Source organism: Mesoplodon densirostris, chromosome 2 (genome assembly GCF_025265405.1).
Source record: "Mesoplodon densirostris isolate mMesDen1 chromosome 2, mMesDen1 primary haplotype, whole genome shotgun sequence".
Classification (NCBI taxonomy): domain Eukaryota; kingdom Metazoa; phylum Chordata; class Mammalia; order Artiodactyla; family Ziphiidae; genus Mesoplodon; species Mesoplodon densirostris.
The window spans coordinates 9074556-9100472 of record NC_082662.1 but is presented as its reverse complement, the minus strand read 5'-3'; the positions used below and the strand labels follow the sequence as shown (position 1 = coordinate 9100472).

General features: G+C 55.0%; 1 protein-coding gene across 1 annotated transcript; it reads right to left on the bottom strand.

Moving 5' to 3' along the window:
- Positions 1-1168: 1168 nt before the first annotated feature.
- DRAXIN (dorsal inhibitory axon guidance protein) lies at positions 1169-25714 on the bottom strand. Its single transcript, XM_060079811.1, has 7 exons — positions 25634-25714; positions 11297-11757; positions 8742-8932; positions 7295-7406; positions 6785-6874; positions 4932-5021; positions 1169-1281 (listed from the first exon to the last, which is right to left on the bottom strand). The coding sequence occupies exons 2-7, from the start codon at positions 11745-11747 to the stop codon at positions 1169-1171; spliced, it is 1047 nt and encodes a 348-aa protein (XP_059935794.1). The 5' UTR covers positions 11748-11757; positions 25634-25714.
- Between the last annotated feature and the right edge of the window lie 203 nt (positions 25715-25917).

Here is a 25917-nt window from a genome sequence, read left to right as displayed (position 1 = left end):
TTGCATTAGATTCTCCAAGGACGTGAACTACAAAGGCCAAAGAACCCCCCTGGGGTGGCAGGTTTCAGGCAACTCCAAAGTGCATGTCCCGGGACGGGGTGAGCAGGGCCATAGACATAAGAAACAGCTTTACCGTTTACCCCAAACACTTCATGTCCCAGAATACCAGCTCCCAGAGGGCAGGGGTCAATCTGCCCAAATCATGCCTTATAGGCAAGCAGGTGCTTAATGCACATTTTCTCTTGTTTTTTAAATGATATACCTTTGTCCAGGGAAAGAAGAGAATAGTCGGTTATTCCAGCCTTCACCACAGTGAAAGGAACTACCAGGGAACACGACTCTCTCACCGAAAGCCGTGGAGAACCTGAAATGCGTCCTTAGTTGTGGAGGAGCAAAGACGTGGGCCTTGGAGCTGGTCGGACCCAGGTTCAGATGCCAGCTTCACCCTGACTCTCCAGGACCTGGTGCTTTCAGTGGGGTCTTGGGTCCAGCAGCATTGGCATGCCCTGAAGCTTGTTAGAAATGCAGAATCGACTGAATTGGAATCTGCATTTTAACCAGATCCCTGGGGATTCTTACACAGGTGAAGATTTGAGGAGAATTGATGTGGGACCCTGGACAAGTCATAAAACTTTGCCTCAGTTTCCTCCCCTGTAAAATGGTGATTATGTCTACTTTAAAGGGCTGTGACAAGTGAGATAATGAGATAATGTATGCCCCTCATTTAGCACAGTGCCTGGTACATAGGAGGTGCTTCGTACTCGTCTCCCGCCCTTGGTTCCCCTATCTCTCAGGGAGTTTCCATTCTTTTCCAGCTCGAAAACCTCTTCCTTTTTAAACTTGAAACCATTGCAGTGCTGCGGTCGGACGGTAGAGGGCGCTCTCGACATTGCCATCGCGGAGAACGCGGACACCGGGATGCGCTGGCGGTGTGGGTCTCCCACTGGCCGGGTGGTGGCTGCAGGTGTGCTGCTGCTCGGCTCCTGGGCGGGGGCAGTTCGCCCAGGGCTCCCCTCCTGGGGCTGAGTGTCCTGGGTCTGAGCCTGCAGCCTCAGTCATCTGACTCCCTATTTGATCTGCCACCGCGAGTTATAAACAAACTGCCCGGCTTCTCCAAACCTCCCGCGCTCAGTCCCCTGGCCGGTGGGGAGGCGCCTCACGCGGCCCGCTAGACATTGATGAAAGATCCCTGGTCGCCGTTGGCCGTTTCGGGCTCCACGCAGCGCCCCTTTCTCCGGGTGACCCTGCGGTTCCGGTGGAATTTGACGTAGCAGCGCAGCCCTGGGTGAAGAGAGGCAAGGGGGTCAGGGATGCGACCAGCCAGACCCCTCCGCGCCCTCTGGAACCCCCTGCATCCTCTCACCACCACTCCCTTCTTTTTTCTGTCCTACAACCAACTCATCCCCTGCAGAGCAGCCTGAATGGGCTTAAAAAAGCGAATCACAGAGGGAGAAGGGAAGAGTGAACAGATGGGGCACAGGGGATATTTAGGGCCACGAAACTATTCTGTGTGATACTATAATGGTGGGTACATGTCTATGCATTTGTCAAAACCCATAGAATGTGCAACACAAAGAGTGAACCCCTAATATAAATTATGGACTTTAGTGAATAATGTATCACTATTGGTTCATCAGTTGTAAAAACTGCACCACACTAAAGTAAGATAATAGGGGAAACGGTGTGTTTGGGGGGGCATATGAGAACTCTGTATTTTTTGCGCAATCTTTCTGTAAACCTAAAACTGCTCTTAAAAAATAGTCCATTAAAAACCTTTTTTAAAAGGGATGCAGATTCTGCCCTCCCCTATGAAACCTCCCATGACTCCCCATTGTACTCAAAAGGAGATCCAAACTTCCTACCCTGGCTTATAAGACCCTCTGGGACCTGGACCTGCCTCCTGTCTGCTCTCTTCACCTCCCACTCCCCTCCTCACTCTAACTCCAGCCACACGCAGTTTTCTTGCTTTTCCTCGTAAACCCATTCATTTCTGGCCCCAGGGCCTTGGCACTTACTGTTCTCACAGCCAGAAATGCCTTCCTGAAGTTCTTGGCATAGCTGGCTCCTTCACAGCCTTCAGGTCCCAAAGGGGCCCTCCCTGACCACCCTAATTAAAGTAGTCATGGCCCTCCTGGCCCACCAGTGGGAGGGGTTCCTGGCTGTGGCTCTATCATAACCACATGTCAGGCATCCCCTGACATACATGGGTAGACATGTTTTTCATTTAAGGCCACATCCTCCTGATTGGGGGTGGGAGGGTTAGGGGAAGAGATTGCTCGGTGTGGCCTGAGCAATCCCTACATTTCAGGTTAGGAGTGACCACAGGGAGAGAGGAGGACATCACCTGCTTAAGATGTGCTTATGTCACTGTCAAGAGAATAAAGGAATTGCTGTGAAGTTTGTGCTTTGGGGTCTAGAACTGACACCTGGATCACAGCTTTCAGACCTGTGGCCACACAAAATACACTTAGGAGGGGGGCAGGGGATTATGAGCAGGAGTGGTTGGTAGCCACAGAAGCCCTTCTGGAACCCTCCAGAATCCAGGCTGGCCTAGACTGCAGCCCTGGAACCTGAATTCAACATTTTGGGATTTCTCAGAAGTCCTCAGGACACTTGGTCCTCAGAAGGTTCCTGACAACCTCTTCCTGGACCATCTTTAATGAGTTGTCATTTCTACTCAATTTATTTTTCTGGAGCCTGAGTCTCCACGGAGGAAGCAAGAATTTTGGTGGGACCGACCAGGGTGGGAGAGACCACGGGAAACGACCAGACGGGGTTTTGGCTGCACACATATCTTTTGGATGCCTGAAAAGCTACCCCCTCCTACCTGAGGCCCTGGGGAGGAAGGAAGGAAGCCTTCCTGGGCAGAGGGGCTGCCCAGTGAGCATCCAGCTGGGCACCAGCTGGGCACCAGCTGGGTGTGTGAACTCAGTCGGGCCATGTCCCCCTCACCTAGGCAGGCTGGATCTGGAGGCCCTGGTGCTATTCCGGGCTTCCTGGACTAGAGCGCCCTCCGGGCCATTCTGCACCTCAGTCTCCTCCTCTGCGAAATGGGCCCCCAGCCCTGCACACGGGTAACAGAAGGCAGCTCCCCAGCATCTCCACCCCTGAATGCCTCCATGCCCTCACCTCCCAGCTGGTCCTCTGTGTCTCCACTCCTGCCCCCAACAGTACCGCAGCCAGAGTGAGCTGTTACACTCATAAGTCAGACCAGGTCACTCCCCTGCTTAAAACCTGCCGACACCTTCCCATTATAACTCTATAAAGTCCTGCATGATCCTCCCCGCCAGCTTCTCCTACTTCCCCTTCTGCCACCTTCCCCGTTGGCTACTGTGTGCCAGGCGCCCTCAAACATTCCAGCCTCATTCCTGCCCGAGGCCCTTGGCTTTGCTCTGCCGCTTGCCTGGGACTCTCTCTCCATCCCCCCACCCCTCATTTTCAGGTGGCTGGTTCTGCAGTCCACTCCTGTCCACCCTTTCTAAAACACCTCCCAGACTCCTCATCAGCCCAGTCTGGATTATTTTCTTTACAGCCCCTATTCCTTTCTAAAGACATCTTATCTACTTATTTGCTTATTGTTGCTCATCTCACTAGAATGGAATCCATGGGTGCAGAACTTGCTGGTTCTCTTTGTCGCTGAATCCCAATGTCCTTATCAGAACCCAGCACATAGTAGACACTCAATAAATATTTCTTGACAGACTAGATGAATGAGTAATTGGACCTAAGCAGCTTTATTGTTCTCACAGCAGATAATTTTTGAGGCTAATGTGAGAAAAAATTGGGCATGTATCTCAGAATGGTCAACAGAGGGACTGAGACCAAATCCCTTCACTCAGGAAATGTGAGCCCTGGATGTGGGATGACACTGAGTAATTATTGTGCACTTTTGGTATTTCGTTTTTAAAAGAGTACTTATCTCTTAGATGTGATAGTGAAATATTCACAGATGAAATATCTACAGTTCCAGGAGTTGCTTCAAAATCTTATTGCAGGGACTTCCCTGGCAGTCCAGTGGTTAAGACTCTGCGCTCCCACTGCAGGGGGCACAGGTTTGATCCCTGGTCGGGGTAAGATGCTGCATGCTGTGCAGCGTGGCCAAAAAAAAAAAAGATTAAAAAAATCCTATTGCAACGGGGGAAGCAGATGGGGAGGGGGAGACAGTACAGATTGGCCATGAGTGAGAATTACTGAAGCTGGGTGACGGGAAATGGGGGTTCATTATACTATCCTGACGACTCAATATATGTTTGAAATTTTTCAGAATACAAAATTTAAAATGTTCTCCCACTTTTCTAGCTATGTAGGTTTGGGCAAGTGGCTTAACCTTTCTGTGCCTCAGTTTGCTTTTGGGTAAAATGGGGAGAACAATAGCTCCCTTCCTGGGATCGTTGGGAGGATTAAGGAGATAATGGGTAAAGGGCTTAGCACAGAGCCGGGTACACCTGGGCCCACCTGGGCAGGAGGGCACATACCGCTCCACGTGGGAGCTCAGAGGAGTTAAAGAGGGAGCCAGCCGGGCAAGTGCATCCTTCCCTGGGACAGTGCTGGGAAATCCACCCCCCACCCCTTGTTATCACACTTGGAATGTCTCCCCTGGGATAGAATTCTGGTGTGAAAGCACCAGGCTTCTCAGGTTTGATCTTATTTTAAAAGATACTCTCCTCTCTCCTCCCCTCTCCCGCCTCCAGATCATGGGAGATCATGCCAGCTTGTATTTCAAGAGGTGAGAAAAGCAAATTTGAGCAACGATGCCAGGAATCGAGACTAAATGAGTTCACAGATTGTGAAGGCACCGAGCAAAGCTGTTCCTGCTCGTGTCCTCAGCTCCCCAGGGATTCTCCCACCCCCTTCTCTGCCCACCCCGGCTTGGAGGAGAAAGGGAGGTTGCGAGGTCTCGGCACCGAGGGAGCCCCCGACGTCGGGCTCACCTTCCACACACATGCAGTCGTCAAAGCATTTGTTGTTCAGGCCTCGGTTGTGGGGCGTGCAGAGATGCTCCCGGAGGTCGCAGCAGGTCCCTGCCCACACAGCAAAAGCACACTCGGTCAGCCACGCCGAGCGGACCCTCCCTGCGCCCTGCACATGCTCCCACTGGACAGGAGATACATCATCTCCATGGTGGGGCCATCCCTGGCAGGATGGACCATCTGGTGCGCAAGGCTCCCAGCTGGAACCACCGACAAATGTCACGGCCGAGGCCCCTGGGGGCAGGCGGCAGAGACCCCAGACGCCCCAGATGGGCAATTGATTGATCATGGGAGGAGCGAGGGCGCTGTGGGATCCCCCCCTGGGTGGAACGGCTGGGGGCTGCCAGGTGTGAAGTCAGCACAGAGCTGGGAGGGGCCTCGGTGATCATGGAGCCAACGTCCTCTTTGGACAGATGGGGAAACAGAAGCCCCCGAGAGGCAGGCCCTCGGCACGGCCTCGCCCACCATGGAGCCAACTCTCAGAGCCACTGTTCAGTTGGCCCAAACTTGAGCCTTTTCTTTCTGCTCAGGGTGAAAACAATGGTTTGGAAAGAAAACAGCCTTTCAGGGAGCTGGCGGTCTGGCTTCTCCGATGCCAAATGGCTTGTTGGGTTGCTGTTTTGTAGAATATTCTGGTCACTGAATTAACGAGCATCGTGGAGGTGTGCAACTCAGATCTCCCTCCAGAAGGCACTTGCCATCCATCGGCCAGGAGAGCAGTTAGCTGCCAGCCTCCAGCTGTTAACACCTGCAGGAGCCTCCTGAGCCAATGTCACACTGTTCCGGAGCAGAACAGCCCAGGCAGTGACTGGCTCAGTGGGGGTGCCAGGGCCTGGCTATCTGCCCAGCAGGGGCCTCTTCTAACAGGCAATCTTTGCTCTGGAGCTCCCTGCTGGGCCGGCGGGCGACTGCATCACAGTCTCCTGTCCATTCCTCCTTCGTTCCACTTTTATTGTTCACAGGCCTTACCCTAACCCCCACCCCCAGAAAACTCCTGCCCTTCAAACTCCCCCTCGCTATCGTCTTCCCAGAAGTTCCGACTGGCCCAGTCAAGGGCCAGCAGCTTAGACCATCAATCAAAACCCCAGGCCTGGGGCTTCCCTGGTGGCGCAGTGGTCGAGAGTCCGCCTGCCGATGCAGGGGACATGGGTTCGTGCCCCAGTCCGGCAAGATCTCACATGCCGCGGAGCGGCTGGGCCCGTGAGCCATGGCCGCTGAGCCCGTGCGTCCGGAGCCTGTGCTCCGCAACGGGAGAGGCCACAACAGTGAGAGGCCCGCATACCGCAAAAAAACAAAAAAAAACCCAGGCCTCTGTTTTCAGACTGTCTTAATGGACTCAGCTGCTGAACAGGTCAGGATGTCATCAAAGTATCCCATCATCAAAGTATCCCAAGAAGCCCAGCAGTGTCATGATGGGACAAAGACAGAATTAAGCCCAAAAGGACGTTAGGAGAGAGAAGTCGAGAGAAGGGTCATCATGATTGAAGGCAGTGTGGGGCAGCGGTTCAGAACCAGGCCGACTCAGGTTTGAGCCACTTCCTAGCTGTGTGACCTCGGCTGAAACACTTAGCCTCTCTGAGCCTCAATTTCCTCGCCTGAAGATGGGGAAGGACAAGGTCTCTTTCTCTGGGTTGCTGTGAGGATTAAATAGAACAAAGTATGACAGCAACCCTCAGTAAAGTGGTAGCCGTGGTTGTTACTATCTACCATCCCTCAAGGGTCCTGCTCATGTGTCTGGGAACACCCGCCCCCATCCCCACGCAGGTTCCCCCAGAGCCCGGCCTAGTGCCTTGAACACGATGCTGGTTCGGTACCTGGCAGGCAGTCCTGGTGATGGTCGCAGGGCTCCCCGTCAGCCGGTGATGTTTCATTCCCATCGCTGGAGAGTTTGCCCCGGTGTTTCTCTGGGGAAAACAGGATCTGTGGTCAGAGGCTGAGGCTCGGCAGGGCAGAGAGATTAAGCACAGAACACCAGGGTAAGAGCGCTCACACCACCACTCCCACAGCGTGGCTTGGATAAGACACAATACCTCTCTCTGCCTCAGTTTTCTCTTCTCTAAAGTGGGATCAACAGCAGAACAGACCTTTTTTTTTTTTTTTTTTTTTAAGGTTAAGTGAGTAGCTATGTAGAAAGCGTTTGCCGCACGATGAGCACTTGAGATCAGTAAGTCCATTTCAGGTGTCTGTTCCATTATAGACTCCAGGCCCCCCATCCCACCTTGGACATATGTAGGTCAGGCTGGAGTCACCGAGGCCCCTACCCCAATGGATGGTGGGAGAGGGGAGGGAGCCCAGCAAGGGGCTGGCGGGGTGGGTAGACATACCTTTCTTCTTCGTAGACGGCCAGACCTCAGGCTTTAAGTCTTCATAATCGGTCCAGTCAAACAAGGCCATATCCAGTGTGGGCATCACCTCCCCGTCAGGCCTGGGATGAGCCTGCAGAAGGGGGTGGAGAGGAGGGAGCTTGAAGATCCCAACAGGTGAAAGAAGAAACGTGGGGCCCCAGGACCAGAGAGCAAAGGAGGGGCTCCTCAGAGGCCAGCTCATCCTGGGCTGGACAGCCTGCAATCCCAGCCCGGGGACATTGAGAGGGCCGCCCAGAGCAGCCACCCCCAATGTGGGACGGTGCCTATAGGCAGCTAATGCAGTCGGGCAAGTGATCCACCAGGCCCTCTGGGGGAGGCGGGGGGAGGCAGCTGTATCCGCTCAGGAGGAAGCCCAGCTGCTTGTTCCCCTGCCCATTCTCTCCCCTGCAGATGTCATCAGCTCTCTGTGGCACTGTTGAGGCCACGGCCATGGCTCAGTTCCACTCACAGCCCTCGCCAGCAGTCTCGGCACAGCAAATTCTGGCCAGCAGTTCCACTCACAGCCCTGGCCACAGTAGGATGTGAACCCACCTTCTAGGGCTGGGTTCTCAACACATGGGCTTCAGGGGCCCTGCGACAGCATGGGTAACCATGGATTCATCGGAAATGGCCCATAGTCTTATCAGAATCTCAGGGGGGTGCAAGACCCAAAAAGAGAATAAGAAAGATCTACTGCTAAGAAAAAGTTTTATTTCTTCTACACATATATTTATTTTTGATCATTTTTAATGATTTTATTTTGAAACAAATTTCAAAGCCCCAGAAGAGGTGCAATGATGCACCTCATGTTAATTGCAACAATAAATACCCTCCATCTAGACTCACCAATGGTTGGTGTATTTGCCACGTTTGCTGCCTTGCTTCCTCTCTGTATACCTTTTTGTTTCTGTTCTTGTTTTATTGTCTGTGCCACGCGGCATGTGGGATCTTAGTTCCCGGACCAGGGATCGAACCCACGCCCCCTGCAGTGGAAGCGTGGAGTCTTAACCACTGGACCGCCAGGGAAGTCCCTTCCATATATCCTTTTTAAAGGTCTGAAGCAGATGGGTCAACATGTTAACTAAAGCTTGTTAATTCTGGATCATGGGGACATGGTTTTAAAGATTATTATTCTCTGTACTTTTCAGCATGTACAAAATCCTTCCCCAAAGGCCTTGCTCTTCTAGATGCAGAGACCAGTGTGCTGAGCCGGCACTGGCTTCCTTGGCATTCCCTAGAGTGAGCCCCCAGGACCACTGCCTGGACAGTGGCAGCCCTCCCTGGCCAGTGGGCCCACTGGCCCGAGCTGGGCTGGACCAGCTCCTTCCTGCCACTGTGCCTCAGTCCCCCTAAATGTACTAAGAGGGGTTTGCATGACATCATCTCAAGGACCCTTCCGTCTCCGAGGCCACCCCGGGCCCCTTACCTGGGGCCACAGGGATGTGACGGGCAGGATCAGGGACTCTTCTGTGGCAGGTGCTGCCTTAGAGGTGGTGAGGTAGAGTATGGTGGGGGCCAGGCTGGTGGAGGATTCCTCCATCGCAGCATCCGGGGCCTGGTCTTCTGAGAGCTCCACCTTCTTCATCAGGGAGCTGGGACCTCTGACCAAGGCTCGGCCTGAGACAAGGAGCAGGAAACACAGCAACTTTATCTGCTTGCCACCCACCACCCCGTATCGGCCCACAGCAGGACCCACATTTCCTGCTGCGAACAGGGGGGGCGGCAGGAACCATATGACAAGCTATTGGCTCAGCCGACATCACTGCTGCCCACCCTCCTGCGGGGGTGGAAGCAGGAGTCTGGGGGCAGGATGAGGGGGAAAGTCTTGGATGAATTTGCAGTGTTGCTGGGGAGATGGCCCAGGATTCTTGCTCTAAAGCAATATTCCAGCAAGTTCAAGTCTGGGTTGGTTGGGTGCAGCCATTAGTGTAAGTGCAATGAATAGAACTTAGTAGGATTAACCATGGAAGGCTTCCTGGAGGAGAGTAAGTTTGACTAGGGGAGCCACGTGATGACGCTGAGAGGCATTGCAGGGAGGCAGAGGCCTTTGAGAAGGCTGGGAGGTGAGAGCTCCCTACGTGGTGATAATGACCCTGTTTATTGAGTACATGGTGTGTGCTGGGACCACGATGTACGCTGGGTCCTGCTTTATAAGCACTATTTCACCTAACCTTTGCAGGAGCTCTGGCAGGGAGGTACTCTTTCAGCCTCATCTACAGGGAAGGAAACTGAAGCACAGAGAAGTTAGGCAACTTGCCTGAGAGCACACAGCTAGTGAGTATCAAAGTCTGAGTTCGAACCCAGGTCCATCTGTTGCAAAACCAATACTTTTAACCACTGATGCTGCCTTCCAAGATATATGGGCATGGGGTAGGATGAGTGTGAGAGGGGAGAGTGTGCAGGGCTGGGGGGTGGTCGGGAACCAAGGGGCTTCAAGAAAAGCTAGAGGCCCCAGGCTCATCCTGGCCTCTTTTTCTCAGGCAAGATCTGACTTTAATGTTGGTTGGGTCAGTTGGGGCCTCCCCACCATCCAGAGATGAACCCCAGAGTGTAGGAAGGGGACTCGGGGACCACTGAAACTGCTCTATTCATTTTACAGAAGGAAACTGAGGCCCCATCAGGCTGAGACCTTACAGCTGGTCAGCAGGCCTGGGCCTGGACTCTCGTGGGAGCGCCCTGCTGGTCCACGGGAGCTGGGGCTGGGCTGGGCTGAGTCCACGCCCCGTGTAGCCTTCTTGCTTGCTGTCAAGGCTGCCTCTGCCCCCACCCCACCTGACACGTGATCCCTAGGGGTGGGAGGCCGAGAGTCTAAGCTGGGCCCACTCCCCTGTGTTCTGTCCACCTGGGGGGTCTCAGCGGGGCTGGAAGGGAAGCAAGCCCCAGCTGTTTGCAGGAGAAGGTGGGGCTGAGGATCCATCACCCACCTCCTGCAGAGCCCCCGCCCCCAGCCATGCCTGTGGCACTCGGTCTGCCCCTAGAGGCACTCATGTCACACGTAGAGACTTGGAAGCCGAGGTTGCCTGCCTGGGCTCTGGCCAGGGGAGACAGGGGTGGAGCCTGCTGGGTGGGGCTGCTGGGACATGTTTGTTCTGGGGAGGCTGGGACCAGTGGGTGGTGCGGCTCACAGGGGATTTGGGAACGTGGAGGGAACTTGAAGGAAGGTCAGAAAGACGAGGAAGAAACCCCATCAAACACACAGAGCAGAGGCAGGAGAAGTAAGGACGTGACCGCTCTCCTTGGTCAGCCGTGTCCAGGTCGGAGGACATTGACTCAGCACTGAGAGAAAGCTGAGAATTAACTAGTAACAACCACTGCCCACTGCCCCTGCCAAGTGCCAGGCACCATTCTGGGTACTTCAAATAGCAAGCCGTCTCTGAATCTACCCCAAGGGCAGAAGGGGCCATTACACTCACTTTGCAGAAACGGAGGCACAGAAAGGTGACTTGCCAGTAAGTAGTGGAACCAGAATCAGACCTGGGGCAGATCTGGCTTCAGAGTCTAAGCTCTCGGCCTCTGCTCTGTGCCTCGGAGTTGATTAAGTGATGGGCTTGGAGGGCACCGAACTGTCCCATCTCTATTCAGGACTTACAGTAGGATGGATTTAGGTCAGATGCGAGGTAGAACTTCCTGATTTAGGAGGATGATCTATTGATAAGACTGAGCTCCTACGGCCACATGTCCTTCTCTTCCTCCCATGCTCCATGCCCAGGCCTTTCCCAGCGTCCTCTTCATACCAGATTCCTCTGACTTCAGTGAGACCCCTCCCTTCCTCTGGGGGTCCACTACCTGCCCCCTTTGGGGTCTCTGGATGTCCTCCCAGGGACCTCACACCATTGACACCTCTGCCCACCCTTTCCCCCCCTCCCCCGCCTCCCTGTCCTGTCCCTGAAGTCCCCTTGGCCATTTGGACCTGATCCCTCTCCCCCACTCCCCCTCCCCCTTTCGTTGCAGGGCCCCACCCCCTCGCAGACCTCCAGCTACCTCTGTGCAGTTTCAACCTCTCCTTACGGCTCTTGTGCTCCCTGCCTCGTTTCTTCACCCTCTCTGACCCTGGAGACCGGCTCTGCTTCTCGGGGTAGGGCAGTGTCAGCCCCAGGAGCAGATCCTTGTCATGCAGCAGGCCTGCAGGATTCTGCCCAGGCAGCAGCCCCCCTGCCCCTGGCAGCCTGGAGGCCTGCCTGGTGGTGGCAACCACAGCCCCATCCTGGGCCCGGCCAGGTGTGCCTGGGCCACGCTCCTTCTTGCCCAGGCCCTGCCGGCGGTGGTGGCTGGTCTGGGGCGTCCACAGTGCTGGGCCTGGGAGGTCGATGTGATTCTCCGGGAGGTTCCGAGCAGAGCTTCCGGGTCCCAGGGAGACTGCCAGGCTCAGCTCCAGTAGCAGGAGGAGGGCGAGGAACAGCATGGGGGCAACGTGGGTGGTGGGCCCAGCCATGGGCTTTTCCCTGCAAGAAAAGCAGGACTCTAAGGGGGCAGCCCTCCTCCTCCACGGCCCCACTCCCCAGTCCCCTCACCCACACTATTATAGCCTAGTGTTTCTCAACAGGGATGGAGGGGGACTTGGCCCCCTTACCCCTCCAGGTGACATCTGGCAACATCTGGAGACATTTTTGGTGGTCAAAACTAGGCAGCACCACTGACTTTACTGGGTGGAGGCCAGGGATGCTGCTAAACACCCTACAATGCTCAGGACTCCCCCATGACAGGGAATCACTGTCCCAGTGCTGAAGCTGAGAATCCCTGGTTTCAATAGTTTAAGAAGCACCCAGGTTCCAGATTAGTCTAGATTCCTCTTTCTGTACAAACCACTACCTTTGGCTAAGTTCCCTGGAATGAGCTGAGTCCCCCCAAGCTCAGAAATAGGCCGTTGGTCCCAGGGACTTGACTCAAAGCCTACATTCAAACAGATGGAATAATAGCATTTGAGCACGTGCTGTAAATAAGAATCGTGTTCAGCGCTTGGTGTGAATTTCTATCACTTGGTCCTTTCACTGAGTCTCTGAAGTAATGCCTATTATTTTCTGAAGTGGAAATAAAGGCTCAGAGAGGCTGTCACACGGAGTATGTGGCATTTATGCAACTGCTATGCCTGTGCTCTGAGCTCCCACGTGCTGTCCTGTCCCAGGACAGCCCAGGCCTTGCCTTTTCTCTTCCTCCAAGTTCCAGTTCTGACATGGCAGGCACTGTCCCTGCGGGGGCTGGGGAGCTTTGGAGGCTGGACTCTGACCCTGCAGGGTGGGGTGAGCTACCTCTGACCTACACTGGGGACAGCCCATCTTTCTGCACCAGAAGTGATGTCTCCTCAGGGGACCTCACTGCTCCCCACTCTGTGCCAGAGGACGAGTCGGAACCCCCGGATGCTCCAGAAGGACTTGGAGCTAAGGCTCAGGAGACTCGTGGCTGGGGCACAATGGGAGTGTCCCACCCCCTGGGGCCCCTCCCCCATAGCCCTCCCCCCTATACCAACCTCACTGCATCCAGCTGAGCTGGGCACCAGGTTAGCCAGGCTGATTGAATTTTTATGGCCTCCCTGGGCCCCCTGCATATTCCATTAGGTTCACAAAGGTGCTTACACAACCGTTTCCTTGTGATTTGTGGCCTTGTAATTGCCCAGGGCTGAGGAAAGGCTGGTGGCCTGGGGATAACTGCTGGCGTCTCTCCCTCCAGCCCCCTCCGTTCCTGCAGCCCCCTCACTGGCCATCCCACCCCAGGTTCACCGTTAGCCAACGCTGAGTGAGGGGCCCTTGAAGTGGGTGGGGAGGACAGGCTGACCCACTCTGGGAAGAGTGAGGGGTCTGGGGGGAGGGAAATGGCTCCTCCCCAGCTTGCCTGGTCACCAGCCTCCTGTTATCCTGCTGTTCCTTCATCCCCCAGCTGGCATGTAGTGGTCCCCTGGGAGGTGCGGGCCTCTACTGCCCTGGGCTCTGCCCACCAGCCTCAGCCCCAGCCTTTCCATAATGAGGGCCCGGGAGGCCGGTGCTCAGGCAAGGCCTGCACTCCTGAGGCAGCCAGGTGGGAGAAGGAGGGGCCTTTGAGAGGCCTGTCAGTCAAGCATTGTTCTGCTCCCGGGGACCCCTCAAACCCTATTTCCAGGCCTCAGGCAGATGCCAGGCTGCACTTACCAGGCTCCACCCTCCCCTCCCTGTGGCTGAGAAAGGCTGAGTCTGTGTTGGATGCTGCCCTGACCCAGCCCCGCCTTTCTGTCCTGAGGGGACCTCACATCGATAACCTGGGAGAAACCCACAGAGCACCATCAACAGGGAACCTTTGGGACACTGGCCCGGTGAACAGAATCCCTCCACCTTGAGAGCACAGAGGAGCAAGGCGGGACACCCAAAAAGTGCAGGCAAGGGACCAGATGAGGCTTGGCAGAGGGGTGAGGGGTGGGCAGCCCCACAGCGTGTATGGGCAGCGTGCTGTCCCTGTGGACACACATGAGGGCGATCAGTGACCCCGAGCCAGCCTCTGAGCTCGGTGACCAGCCTCGGCACTGGTCCTGCAGAGCCAGGAGCTGAAGCCCAGCCCCATCCCAACCCTACACCCCTGTGCATCACGGATACTTGCCATCTCTCCCAGTGAAGTTCTCTTACCAAGCCCTTGCCAGTGGCCATGGGTCTGTTCATCATACCCAGGAACCCCAACTTCAGTGCCATCTTTGTTCCCTCCCACCCTTTGCACCCCACAAATCATGTACGCAGCCAGCCTGGGGCAGGGAGGGGGGATTTCAGCGTGCAGGCTGAAGCACCTGAGAGGCCATCCCTCTCCTGGATGGATATCAGCACCATCCAGCCCCCGGGGCCCAGCCCATACTGCTGCCAAACTACTCTGATCCTGACCCTCTCCTGCCCCAAACTGTCCATGGCTCCCTATCCCTTTCCCATTTAACCACAGACTCCTCACCTGGGTACTCAAGATCTCGTATAATGTGGCCCCAACCTAACTTTGCAGCCCTGACTTCTATTTCCTCCCTGTCACAGCCGATAGAGACTATGCCCTGGGCCTCGAGCACCTCCCATCTTTCCTGTCTCTCTCTTCTCCGAGGCTGTTCCCTCTGCCCGGAACAGCCTCTCCTCTTCACCCCCATCTCTCTCTCTGTGGAAATCCTGCCCATCCTCTGGGACTCGTCCTAAATGTCCCTTCCGGCAGAAAACTACCCCCTGGGGGCTCCCACACAGCTCTGCCCGGCTCATTTCCTGCTGGGGCAATCAGCCTTTTTTAAAGTCCCCGACTAGTGACTTCCCTGGTGGTCCAGAGGTTAAGGCTCCACGTTCTCAATGCAGGGGGTCCGGGTTTGATCCCTGGTCGGGGAACTAGATCCCACGTGCCACAGCTAAAAGATCCCGCACGGGGCCTCCCTGGTGGCGCAGTGGTTGAGAGTCCGCCTGCCGATGCAGGGGATACGGGTTCGTGCCCCGGTCTGGGAGGATCCCCATATGCCGCGGAGCGGCTGGGCCCGTGAGCCATGGCCGCTGGGCCTGTGCGTCCGGAGCCTGTGCTCCGCAACGGGAGAGGCCACAGCAGTGAGAGGCCCGCATACCGCAAAAAAAAAAAAAAAAAAAGAAAAAAAAAAAGATCCCGCACGCCGCAACTAAAGATCCTGCACGCTGCAACTAAAGATCCCGCACGCCGCAACTAAGACCCGGCACAGCCAGATAAGTAAATAAATATTAAAATAAATAAATAAAATTAAGTCCCTGAGAAGATCTGGGGAAGATCCCTTTCCCCTCTGTCCCTGTCAGATTTACAAGACCCTGCAAATAATAGGCACTGATAACTACGGATCGGAATGGAATCAAACTGACACCTGAGCAGATCATAAAAAATTCCCAGGGAGGGTGTGCGTGTTTGTGTGTGTGTGCGACAGAGAGAGAGAAGGAGAGAGCTAAGTGAGGCTTGGGGATGCTGGCACCTCTTTGTCCCGAAGACCGCATGGAACCCTGTCCCCAAGCCCACAGCATTTGTACTTGAATCTTGGCACATTCCAGCAGCCAAGATGCCAGCCTGGCAAAGAGCCACTCAGGGAACGCGGGCTGCTAGAGAAGCGGCACCAAGGATCCACAGCGATGCGGGCTCCAATCCACTCTGCCGGTCTGGAAGCCAGCTGGAGCCTGCCTCCCAGAGCGCCAAGCAGCCGGGAGAAAAGGGGCAGCAGGTGCCCCACGTGCCCCACCCCCATCAGCCTGGGACGGTTCTGCCCGAGGTTTGCGCATAAAGCCTGCTCTTTGGGGCCTGGGTCGCTTTCCCCCAGGACTGGGGACACTCAACAGCTTTCAGTTGCCCGGGACAAGGGCAGTCGAGGGACATGAGAACCATCCACAACCCAGAGACAGCCGTCTCACAACAGAGATCTTCTAGTGACTCCTTAAAAACTAAACTGAACAAGAGCAATCGTCATCATAGGAGCTGCCACTCCCTGAGCGGCTGGAAAGCCCAGGCTCTTACAAGCTTACTTCATCCGTTTCTTAGTGCATCCTCTCAATTGCCCTGCACAGGGCAGGTTGTTCTCCATTATTTTCAAAATGAGGAAACCCAGGCTCTGGGAGGGTAACCCACAAACACAAGGTGACGCCACTGGTGAGTGGCAAAGCCCCACCTCAAGGCCTGGGTTCTCTCTGCACCCCATTGCCCGTGCACTGAGCTTCGTCGGGGGTCGCCTACCTCCCCCACGTAATCTCCTGCCATTGCTGTGAGAGCAGTAACGGCCCCGGAGGCGGGACCAGGCAGCTGGGAAGAGGAAACTGACAAAGGAGGGGGAAAGGGGCTTGTCTCGTGCCCTTATCCTGTCCCATACTGTGCAGAGTTGAACTGCCAGCGTCGTCTCCATCCAGAAGCCTGCGGGGAGGCAGTGTTAATGCAAATGAAGGCAGTTGATGGAGCCTGGAGCTCGCTTTGATTCCTGAGCCCCCTCCCCCCTCCCCACAACAGCCTTGCATTTGGGGGCCGGGCGACTAGGGGAGCTCCTGCCCACCTGCCTGGCAGACAACAGTGAGGCCTGAATTCCTCCTTTACTGATCAGCTCACCCGATGCCTGATGGGTTGGACGGGAGAAGGGGGCGGGTAGAGGGGTGGGAGGTGGGAGCAGTGCTGGCTGAAGGGGGTCCGATGGGAATCCTGGGCCAGGAATATCAGTGATGCTCTGATGAAGCCTAGGGATTATGACGCTCAGGCCAGGCTGTGAGCCAGACAACCACCCCCCAGGAGAACTTGGCTGTCAACCCCCCTCCCTGACTCCGCGTCTCCTTCTCGCGTGTGAAAGTGACGCATTTGAGCCACCATATTTGGTAGAGATGTTTCAGGGGTTCTCTAAGCATTTGATTCTAACCTCACTTAAAAAAAATATTTGTTAAACTATTTTGAAAACTGTAGGTAAAAACAACAGACACTCTCAAATGCGTCCTCTACACACTTTTAACTCGGGCACAGCCCCCCAGTAACTTGGCCTTCTCCCGGGTCACTGAAGAGTGTTCCAGGGATGCAAGGTGAGCAGTTTAAAAGAACTGTTGCCATTTGCAGCTACTTATTGACATGCTCCAGGATCTTCTGGACACCAACGACCAAAGCTTTATTAGAGGCTCAGTCTCATATCGACAAATGCAACTGACATCCATAGCCTGCTTTTTTTTTTTTTTGGCGGTACGTGGACCTCTCACTGTTGTGGCCTCTCCCGTTGCGGAGCACAGGCTCCGGACGTGCAGGCTCAGCGGCCATGGCTCACGGGCCCAGCCGCTCCGCGGCATGTGGGATCTTCCCGGACCGGGGCACGAACCCGTGTCCCCTGCATCGGCAGGCGGACTCTCAACCACTGCGCCACCAGGGAAGCCCCATTGCCTGCTTTTATACCATGAAGACAGCTTCTTTTTTCTCTTTGACTTACTGTAAAATAGGCAATATTGTACATTGGGGGCATAACAGTGGTCACACAGCATATCCATGGAGGAGAGGCTGAAGAGAGTCTGACGGCATGTAGGGCTTGAAACTGTATCCGCACGAAACGGAGAAAATTTTGGTTTGGGGAAGAGATTATTGGTGGTGTTGGTGAGGTGCTACACCACTCATAAAATGCTGACTTCATTGATTTTATATGTTGGGATTATGGATAAGATTTCATGGGAAATGATCTGTACTGCACAAAAAATAATGCGGGGTGGGGGCACTAGGGGAAGAAGACCGCTGGATCACTGGGTTAGATTAGATGGTCTCGAGGGCTCGGTCTGCCAAGGGAGCCTAGGAATTTATGATCCACAGTGACAAGACTCCTCCATCTGTCTGTCTATCCAACTGACAGCCCCCTGTGGGGAGGGATGACACATCCAGGTTCTGGAGTGAGCCCCCAGGGACCAGGGGCAGGTATTGTGAAGTAGCATGAATTCAGAGGACATATTTGTGAATGTTCAAAGACAAAACGTGGGAATTCCCTGGCGGTCCAGTGGTTAGGACTCCACGCCTTCACTGCCGAGGGCGCAGGTTCAATCCCTTGTCGGGGAACTAAGATCCCGCAAGCAGCTCGGCCAAAAAAAAAAAAAAAAAAAAGACAAAACACAGCCATGTGTGATGATAACAAGCCCATTCCTGGGCCATCCCTCCCTCTCACTCACTTTTGGAGGAGCTCTGCCTTGCTTTGGTCACCTCTCTAACTGTGACTGACCCCCAGCACCCAGATGAAACCCTAACCCACCGAGCCGCTGGGATGGGCAGCCTGAGACCAGTACAGGGGTCTCTGGGATGACTGGGACACTTCTATCTTTCAAGGGCTCCTCAGAAAGGGGTGCACAGTGCTGGGGGTCAGGGATCTGAACAGGAAGGGGCCCTGATTCCTGCCACTCCCCTGGCCACAGCTCAGGTCTTGAAAGGACCCTCCACATGGAAACATCCTAACCCTCTTTAGCTCATAAGAAACTGGAAGGTAGCTGCCTTCTGCTAAACCTGGACCAGAAGGGACCTCTACCCCTGAGAGGCCAAGAAACATCTCCAAGGGGATCTTGCTCCCTTAAGAGAACCCAGCCTTCCTCTGGGGCAATCTGGGAGCCAGTATTCTTAGCCACAGGTGATGAGCTCTCCCGGCTCATGGGGGAAGTGGGTCTGGAGTTTTGTGGCCTGCTGGGCGTCTCTGGGGACCCTGACACTAAGGGCTGAATTCTGTCCTTCACAGTAGCTGCCTCAGGCCAGACAGGGCCCTGTGTAGGTGCGCCCTGATCACAGAACTCTCGCCACATTCCCTGCCATGTTTCCAGTAACACAAACATCCTTCGGTGCTGCTGTCTGCCCAGGCCCCAGCTTATCACCCAAACATCCTCCACTCTGTGGTCAGAAGAACAAATCGGACACTAGCTTTCCTGCTTAAAACTCTTCAGTGGGGGCTCCCCTGGTGGCGCAGTGGTTGAGAGTCCGCCTGCCGATGCAGGGGACACGGGTTCGTGCCCCGGTCCGGGAAGATCCCATATGCCGTGGAGCGGCTGGGCCCGCGAGCCATGGCCGCTGAGCCTGTGCGTCCGGAGCCTGGGCTCTGCAACGGGAGAGGCCACAGCAGTGAGAGGCCCGCGTACCGCAAACAAACAAACAAAAACAAAACTCTTCAGTGGACATTTCTGCACATTTCATACAGCACACAAGAGATTAACTCCTTAATATATAAAGAATTCTCACTCCACTCTCATCCCTGGGAGCCCTGGGGGCAGTGTTTGTATGCCCAGAACCCCTAGTCAGCAGTGCTTAGGACAGATTTTGTGAGATGCAGGAATTATCTCTGATTTTGTTTCCATACTGCTGTGAAGATTTTAGGAATGCTCTAACTTGGAATTATCTGCCTGACTCTTCCCTCTGGCACCTCCTCATGACTTGACTGGACACTTCCTGGGATGGCTGGAATAGGACAATGGAGGTAGCCATCCCCAGGTACCCCCTTCTGCTCTTAGAACAGTGGGGCCAACTGGTAGTCAGCTCCACAAACCTGGAACTCGAGTTGGGGTCTTAGAGCATCTAAGACAGCAGGTTCCTGTCTTCTTTAGGGGGAGTGGATTCCCCCAGGGCTGGAAAATGAGTAGTTGTAATTGTTCAATCAAAATAGTTATGTCCCATATTTCAAAAAGAGTCATGTACCACAATGTTCATTGCAGCTCTATTTACTATAGCCAGGACATGGAAGCAACCTAAGTGTCCACTGACAGATGAATGGATAAAGAAGATGTGGCACATATATACAATGGAATATTACTCAGCCATAAAAAGAAACCAAATTGAGTTATTTGTAGTGAGGTGGATGGACCTAGAGACTGTCATACAGAATAAAGTAAGTCAGAAAGAGAAAAACAAATACCGTATGCTAACACATATATATGGAATCTAAAAAAAAAAAAAAAAAGTTCTGAAGAACCCAGGGGCAGGACAGGAATAAAGACGCAGACATAGAGAATGGACTTGAGGACACAGGGAGGGGGAAGGGTAAGCTGGGACGAAGTGAGAGAGTGGCATGGACTTATATATACCACCAGATGTAAAATAGATAGCTAGTGGGAAGCAGCCGCATAGCACAGGGAGATCAGCTCGGTGCTTTGTGTCCACCTAGAGGGGTGGGATAGGGAGGGTGGGAGGGAGATGCAAGAGGGAGGGGATATGGGGATATATGTATACATATAGCTGATTCACTTTGTTATAAAGCAGAAACTAACACACCATTGTAAAGCAATTATACCCCAATAAAGATGTTAAAAAAAACAAAAAACAGGGCTTCCCTGGTGGCGCAGTGGTTGAGAGTCCGCCTGCCGATGCAGGAGACACGGGTTCGTGCCCCGATCCCGGAGGATCCCACGTGCCACGGAGCGGCTGGGCCCGCGAGCCATGGCCGCGGAGCCTGTGTGTCCGGAGCCTGTGCTCCGCGACGGGAGAGGCCACAGCAGTGAGAGGCCCGCGTACAGCAAAAAAAAAAAAAACAAAAAAAAAACAAAAAAACAACAAAAAAAACAAAAAAACAACAAAAAAAAAACAAAGATAGTTATGTCCTCAATGAGAGTGGGGGAGGGGAGGGGGATCCTAAATTCTTGGGCTGGGCTCTTCCCAAGTCAATCTGGGACTAGATTCTGTCTCCCTAGCCCCTCCCATGATCCTCCCACCATCACACCTCATCATGAGTCATAATTTCCCTGTCTGTGAAATGGGATTATTAGCCTGTCATGAGATGTGACTCTTTAGGAAATAAGGACTTCTGTGTGACTGGGGAAGGGGAGGTTTCCAGGTATGGAAGGGACTCAGGCAGTGTAGGTGGGATGGAAGGCAGCAGAGATGAGCTCCCTGGAAGGGGGGAGGGGAGATAAGAGTTGAAGTATCTGCCCTGGGGGGTACTCATTGGTGGGTTGGCCTTGACAGTCCTGAGCTAGTCCCTACCCATCTCCCCTGCCCCCCTGAGGCTCTGTGCCCCCAAAGTGCCACCTGTCCAATAGGAAGGGGCCTCTCAGCCCCCCTAGGCCTCAGAACAGCCAGATCCCCACCTACCCCTCCGCATGCCTTTGTGCCAACCTGGCCTCACACCGAGAACTCTGCCTCTTGACCCGTGGAGCACCAGGGTGGAGACTGCCAGGGACAGTGGACCAGGTAGTCACCACTTGCTGAGCTCCTCTGGGTGCAGGACCTGGATGCCATGCAAGGGAAACTGCTCTAGTCTGAAGACCTTGCCCCTGCTTCTGGAAATTGCCAGTCTGATTGGGGACAATAGCCCTGGCCCTGGGGAGCTCCCACTGTAACAGGGAAGATCTCGGTCTTGCTTTGGAGGACTCTTAGACTGATGAGACACGGCTCCTGTCCTCAGGGAGCTCTCAGTCTGAGCAAGAAAAGCAGCCCCTGCCCCAGGAAGCCTCCAGTGTAACAGGGGAGATCCTGTGGCTGCCCTCAGGGATTTCCCAATCTGATAGGGGAGACACAGCTCTGGCCTTGGAGGTTCCCAGAACATGGGGAAAACATACACTTTGCTGGAGGGAACTTGTATTCTGTGGGCAAAGACACAGTCCTTGCCCTCCAGGTGTCCCCACTCTGACCTGGCAGGGAGGCCACAGGCCTCATGAAAGATTGAGGCACAGATGTAATTATTACTGATTCAAACACAAAAATATCAGCCCAAACCCATTAAGCTGAGGCACGGGAGAGCCCCCCTGACCAGAGTGGAAAGAGCTGTGTGACCTTGGGCAAGTCATTTGACCTCTCTGAGCCTCGGTTTCCTCTCCTGTAAAATGCTGGAGGTTGCGAGAATGAGGGGAGGCAAAGGTATACAGAGTGAGTGGTACCCAGTAAGGGTGCAATAAACAGTAGCTGTTGTTATTATGAAGAGGGGAAAGAGTGGGAGTGGGGCTTGGGGGTGGGCTGCTGGAAGTGTTTGTGCATCTGTGCCTGCGTGTGCATGGGGGCAGGCACAGGTGGCCACGTCCTCAGTCCTCGGTGGGGTGATGGATGGCTTCGGTCGGGCAGGTCAACACAGGCTCAGGCCAGCCTGGAGGGGACCATTGTCTTGGCAAATGAGGTTTGGCTTTCCCACAGGGGCAGCACCATCTGCTTTTATTATTTCCAATAGCAGCCTCGGGAATTCCCACCCTCCTAAGGCCTCACACCTCGAAAAAACTGATGTAGGGGTGTTGTTTTGGGGGGAGGGAGTGGAGTCCTACCTCCTGCTACATTACAGGTACTCGCCACCCCTCCTCCTCTCCTAAGCCATCCTCCTGGTCCCCTTTCCCCCAAATTTCATTATCTTGGTTCCCAGACAATTTGATTGTACCCATCACTTAATCATCGAGTGACAAAATGCCCACTGTCAGTTCTGGCAGAGGTCAGTGTGGAGTAGAAAGACACCTGGAGTCAGACAAGCCTGGGTGTGAATCCTGGCTCCAGCATTTAATAGCTGTGTGACCCTGGGCAAGTCAATTAACCTCTCCGGGCTTCAATCCCACATCTGAAAAATGAATGTCTGTTTGGGTGTCATTTATAGGGCATCAGCTACTCTAGGCTTAGAGCTTTATATGTATTATCTAGTTTATAATTCAGCCCATTGAAGTGGACAGTACTTTTCAGGTAATAACAGTAGTTACAGTGGTTCAACACTGGGACAAAGATTTGAAGGATTTGCTCAAGGTTACAAAGTAGAGTAAGTGGTAGAGCTGGGATTTGAACCTGTGGCCACCTGACTCCAAAGGCAGACTCTCTGACCACGCCTCATGCTAACTCAGTAACTAATACTAGTGCTGATGCTGTGACTTTCAGGGATGACACATGGTGGGGGCCTTAACCCAGAGCCTGGCACAGAGGGGGCCCCTAAAAACTTGAGGTCTGCAATTACTTTATCCCAACTGCTCTGGATTCTAGCACCGGTACCCCTACACTCACTCAGGGATGTGTCCCAGATGGTCAATGCCAGGCCATGGTGTTGCGGTGTGCGAGGCTGCCAAAGCTGGGAACTGGTGTGAGGGGGGCAGGGCCTCTAGTGGCAGGGTCCTTCCTGGGGAGGCCTGTGTTCCATTGGCTACGGTGGCCCACGTGAGAGGAAGGGCTGGGGTAGGACAAGCAGAGGGCCTGGAGCAGCAAGAGAGGCGGACCGCACCTGAACGGGCCAGTGGAGAGATGTTAGTATGCCACCTCCCCACCCCGGGAACATGCCCAGCTCCTGCTCTTCGCAGGCTGGGGAGTCAGGGAGGCCAGGATGCAAACCCCTGCTCTGCCATGTTTCTGGCTGAGGCAAGTGAAGGTCCAGGTCACATAGCTGCTGAGCTAGTCTGCTGAACTTGGGCAGTCGCCTCCCTATCTAGCCGATTTCCTCTGTTCGCATCAGGCACAGAAATCATCCTCACCTTCTGGAGGCGTGCAGAGCCCCTGGTACCACAGGGACTTTCCAGGAGGCTTGCTCCCCGCTCCACAACCTCACCGGTCTGCCCTAGGGCCAACTCTGCCCCTGGCCTGGCCAGCAGGACCCAGTGGAACCCACGGATAACCTGTGGCTTGCCATTGTCAGTTCATTCCTGTCTCCTTGGCCAAGGATTCCATACATTAGAACAAATACGGACAGAGCAGCTGCTGTGCTGCTGTGTGCCTGCTGGGTCTCAGGCACTGGGACCCCAAGTGGAACAAGACCCAGCCCCGCCCAGATAAGTGCAGACCATGGGAGAGACAGGGAGGCAAGGCGGGGCAGGAGGGCTCCCCACAGGAGGGGCCATCTGACCTTGGCCTGCAAGGGGAGACATGTTAGTTAGAGGGAAGAGCCCTAGCAAGAGCTCGGAGGCAGTCAGGGCGTGGAGGTGATTGGCCCTCCGTCATGGCTGAAACCCAAGATGCCGACGGGGGTGTGATGGGAGGCAGGCAGCGTAGTTAATTTAGTGGAAACGTGGAGCTATGGAGGGATTTAGGGAAGCTGAGCGGGGTGAACTGAACGGTGGGAAGGGAGGCAGAGAAAGTGGTGGGAAGGATTGTGAGCAGGAGTCTGGATGGTGTGTGTGTGTGTGTGTCTGTGTCTGTGTGCGTGTGTCTGTGTGTGTCTGTGTGTCTGTGTGTGTGTCTCTCTGTGTGTCTGAGTGTGTCTGTGTGCCTGTGTGTGTGTGTCTGTGTGTGTGTGTGTGTCTGTGTGTCTGTGTGTGTCTGTGGGTGTTTCCAGTCCCATTCTTACCTCTTTAAGGAGAAAGGCGCTAGTTGCTAGCTCTGGCTGTGGCTGAAATAAAAGCTCAGCTAGGGGAACCCAGAACTTTCCAGCCTGGAGAAGGTGTCCCTCTTCCAAAGTTGCCCTCATTATGGCCCTAAGCCCACATCACTGTCGGACTCCTGGGGTGGTGTGTCACTTGTCGCGATGACATAGATGACGGTCAGAGGGTTTGGGTGATTACACAACAGGTGCAGGGTCCAAAAGACAATCCCCCCCCCCCAGAGGCAAGGAAATGGCTCGTGAGCGAGAGCCATTAAAAAAGAAATGGGTGCAAGACAGAGATTCAGAATTGGGAATGAGTCACATGGATGCCTCATGATCAATGACCAGCTGTTGGCAACATCGACACAGCCACGCTGATTTCATTTTGAAAGCAGACACCCTTTTCTTTCTGATTTTTAAGCTCTGATTTTAGGACAAGCAGAGAGGAGGAGGGAGAGAAAGAGAGAAGAGTGCCTGTAACAGCGTGTAGGGGGAGGTGACCATGATACGGGAGGGACCACAGTCAGGTTTCTCTGCACTGTCTCTAAGCCTGAATGTTTGATCCATTTCCCCCTTTCTGTGGACCCCTGTCCCCACCCCACCCAGGGACTGGGACTGTAGAATCCCCCGTGGCCACCAAGTGTGTGCCTTGCTAGCATCCAATATGTTTTTCTCACTGCTTTCACATATATCCCTATAGGTAGGTGCTATTATCCCCGTTTTATGAAGGGGACACTGAGGCTCAGAGAAGTGCGCTCCTTTGTCCAAGATCACTCCCTCAGCCTCCATCTGCCTGACTCCAGAGGGATGGTACTGAGCCAGTACTGGGACACTTCTTGCATGCCACCAGGCTGGGAGGTGGGCAGCATGGAAGAGTGCTCCATGCAAGAGAGACCAGACAGAGGCGAGGGCAGAGGGAGCACCCAGTGGAGTGAGTCAAGACTTGGCGGGAAACCCAAGAGGTCTCACGACCCAAACCTCGGCTCCCGAAGGCATCTGAGACCCCGGCGCGCAGTTGGAGAAAAGCCAGCAGTGGAGAGGGAGGGAGCCTGAGCCGGGGCCAGAAGAGCGAGGCCAGCACTGTCGGGGTTGCTAGTGCGAGGAACTGAGCAGTGCTGGCGGGGGGCGTAGCCAGAACCTCCCTCTACCTGCAACACACCCCAGCCCCGTAGGCAGCCTCGAAAGAAGCAGAGGGCACTCCTGCCAGCTCTGTCCGGAGCTTAGGGAATCTTCCAAGCTTCTTCAAACGATGTCAGACTGGGGCCCCCAGCCTGAGAGACCACCCAGAGACTCAGAGACAGAGAGACAAAGAGAGACCGGGTCCCAGAGGGAGAAGGCTAGTGCCGAGGAGGAGAGTGGGCGAGAGGCGCGTCCGGAAGAGGGCGGCAAGGGCGCACGCTAGGCAGTGTCAGAACGTGGAAAAGTGAGTGTCCGGCGGAAGGCGGGCGGATGAGGGGCCCAGGAGCAGAGCCAGGAGCCGAGGGGAGACGCGGCGAGGAGCGGAGGCGGCGGACCCACTGACTGGGAGGGCAGGGAGGAAAGCAGCATCCTCACCTCCAGCCTCAGTCCTCGGCGCGCCCCGACCCTGAGCGCTCCAATTAGCCCACCTTTGTCCCGGCGCGCAGCCAGGTGAGGCGGGAGGGCGGAGCCAGGGGCGGGCCAAGGCCAAGCCTTACCTGTCCAACCGGCGGGGCAGCGGCCGAGGGGCGCGGGGCCGAGCGCCTGCGGGAGCCGAGCGCAGCGGAAGGCCGAGCCGCGAAGCCGGGACCGCGCGGAGAGGTGCGCGGGCAGCAGGAGGATGTGCCGAGGCTGAGCTGGGCTGGAGGGAAGGGGGAGGGGGCGGGCGTGAGGGAAGGGGGCGGGAGCACGCGGAGGGGACGGGGGAGGGGCGGCGGCGAGCGGGCTCCACTGCCCCCAGACGAGGGGCAGCCCCGGGCCGGGCCGGGCCGGGCCCCGCGCG

Coding starts and splice junctions, on each gene's coding strand:
- DRAXIN (XM_060079811.1), bottom strand. CDS start 11,747: ATGGCTGGGCCCACCACCCACGTTGCCCCCATGCTGTTCCTCGCCCTC. Junction 5,022..6,784: donor TCACCAGGACTGCCTGCCAG/GTACCGAACCAG, acceptor CTGTGTGGGCAG/GGACCTGCTGCGACCTCCGG. Junction 1,282..4,931: donor CGACTGCATGTGTGTGGAAG/GTGAGCCCGACG, acceptor CTCTTCACCCAG/GGCTGCGCTGCTACGTCAAA.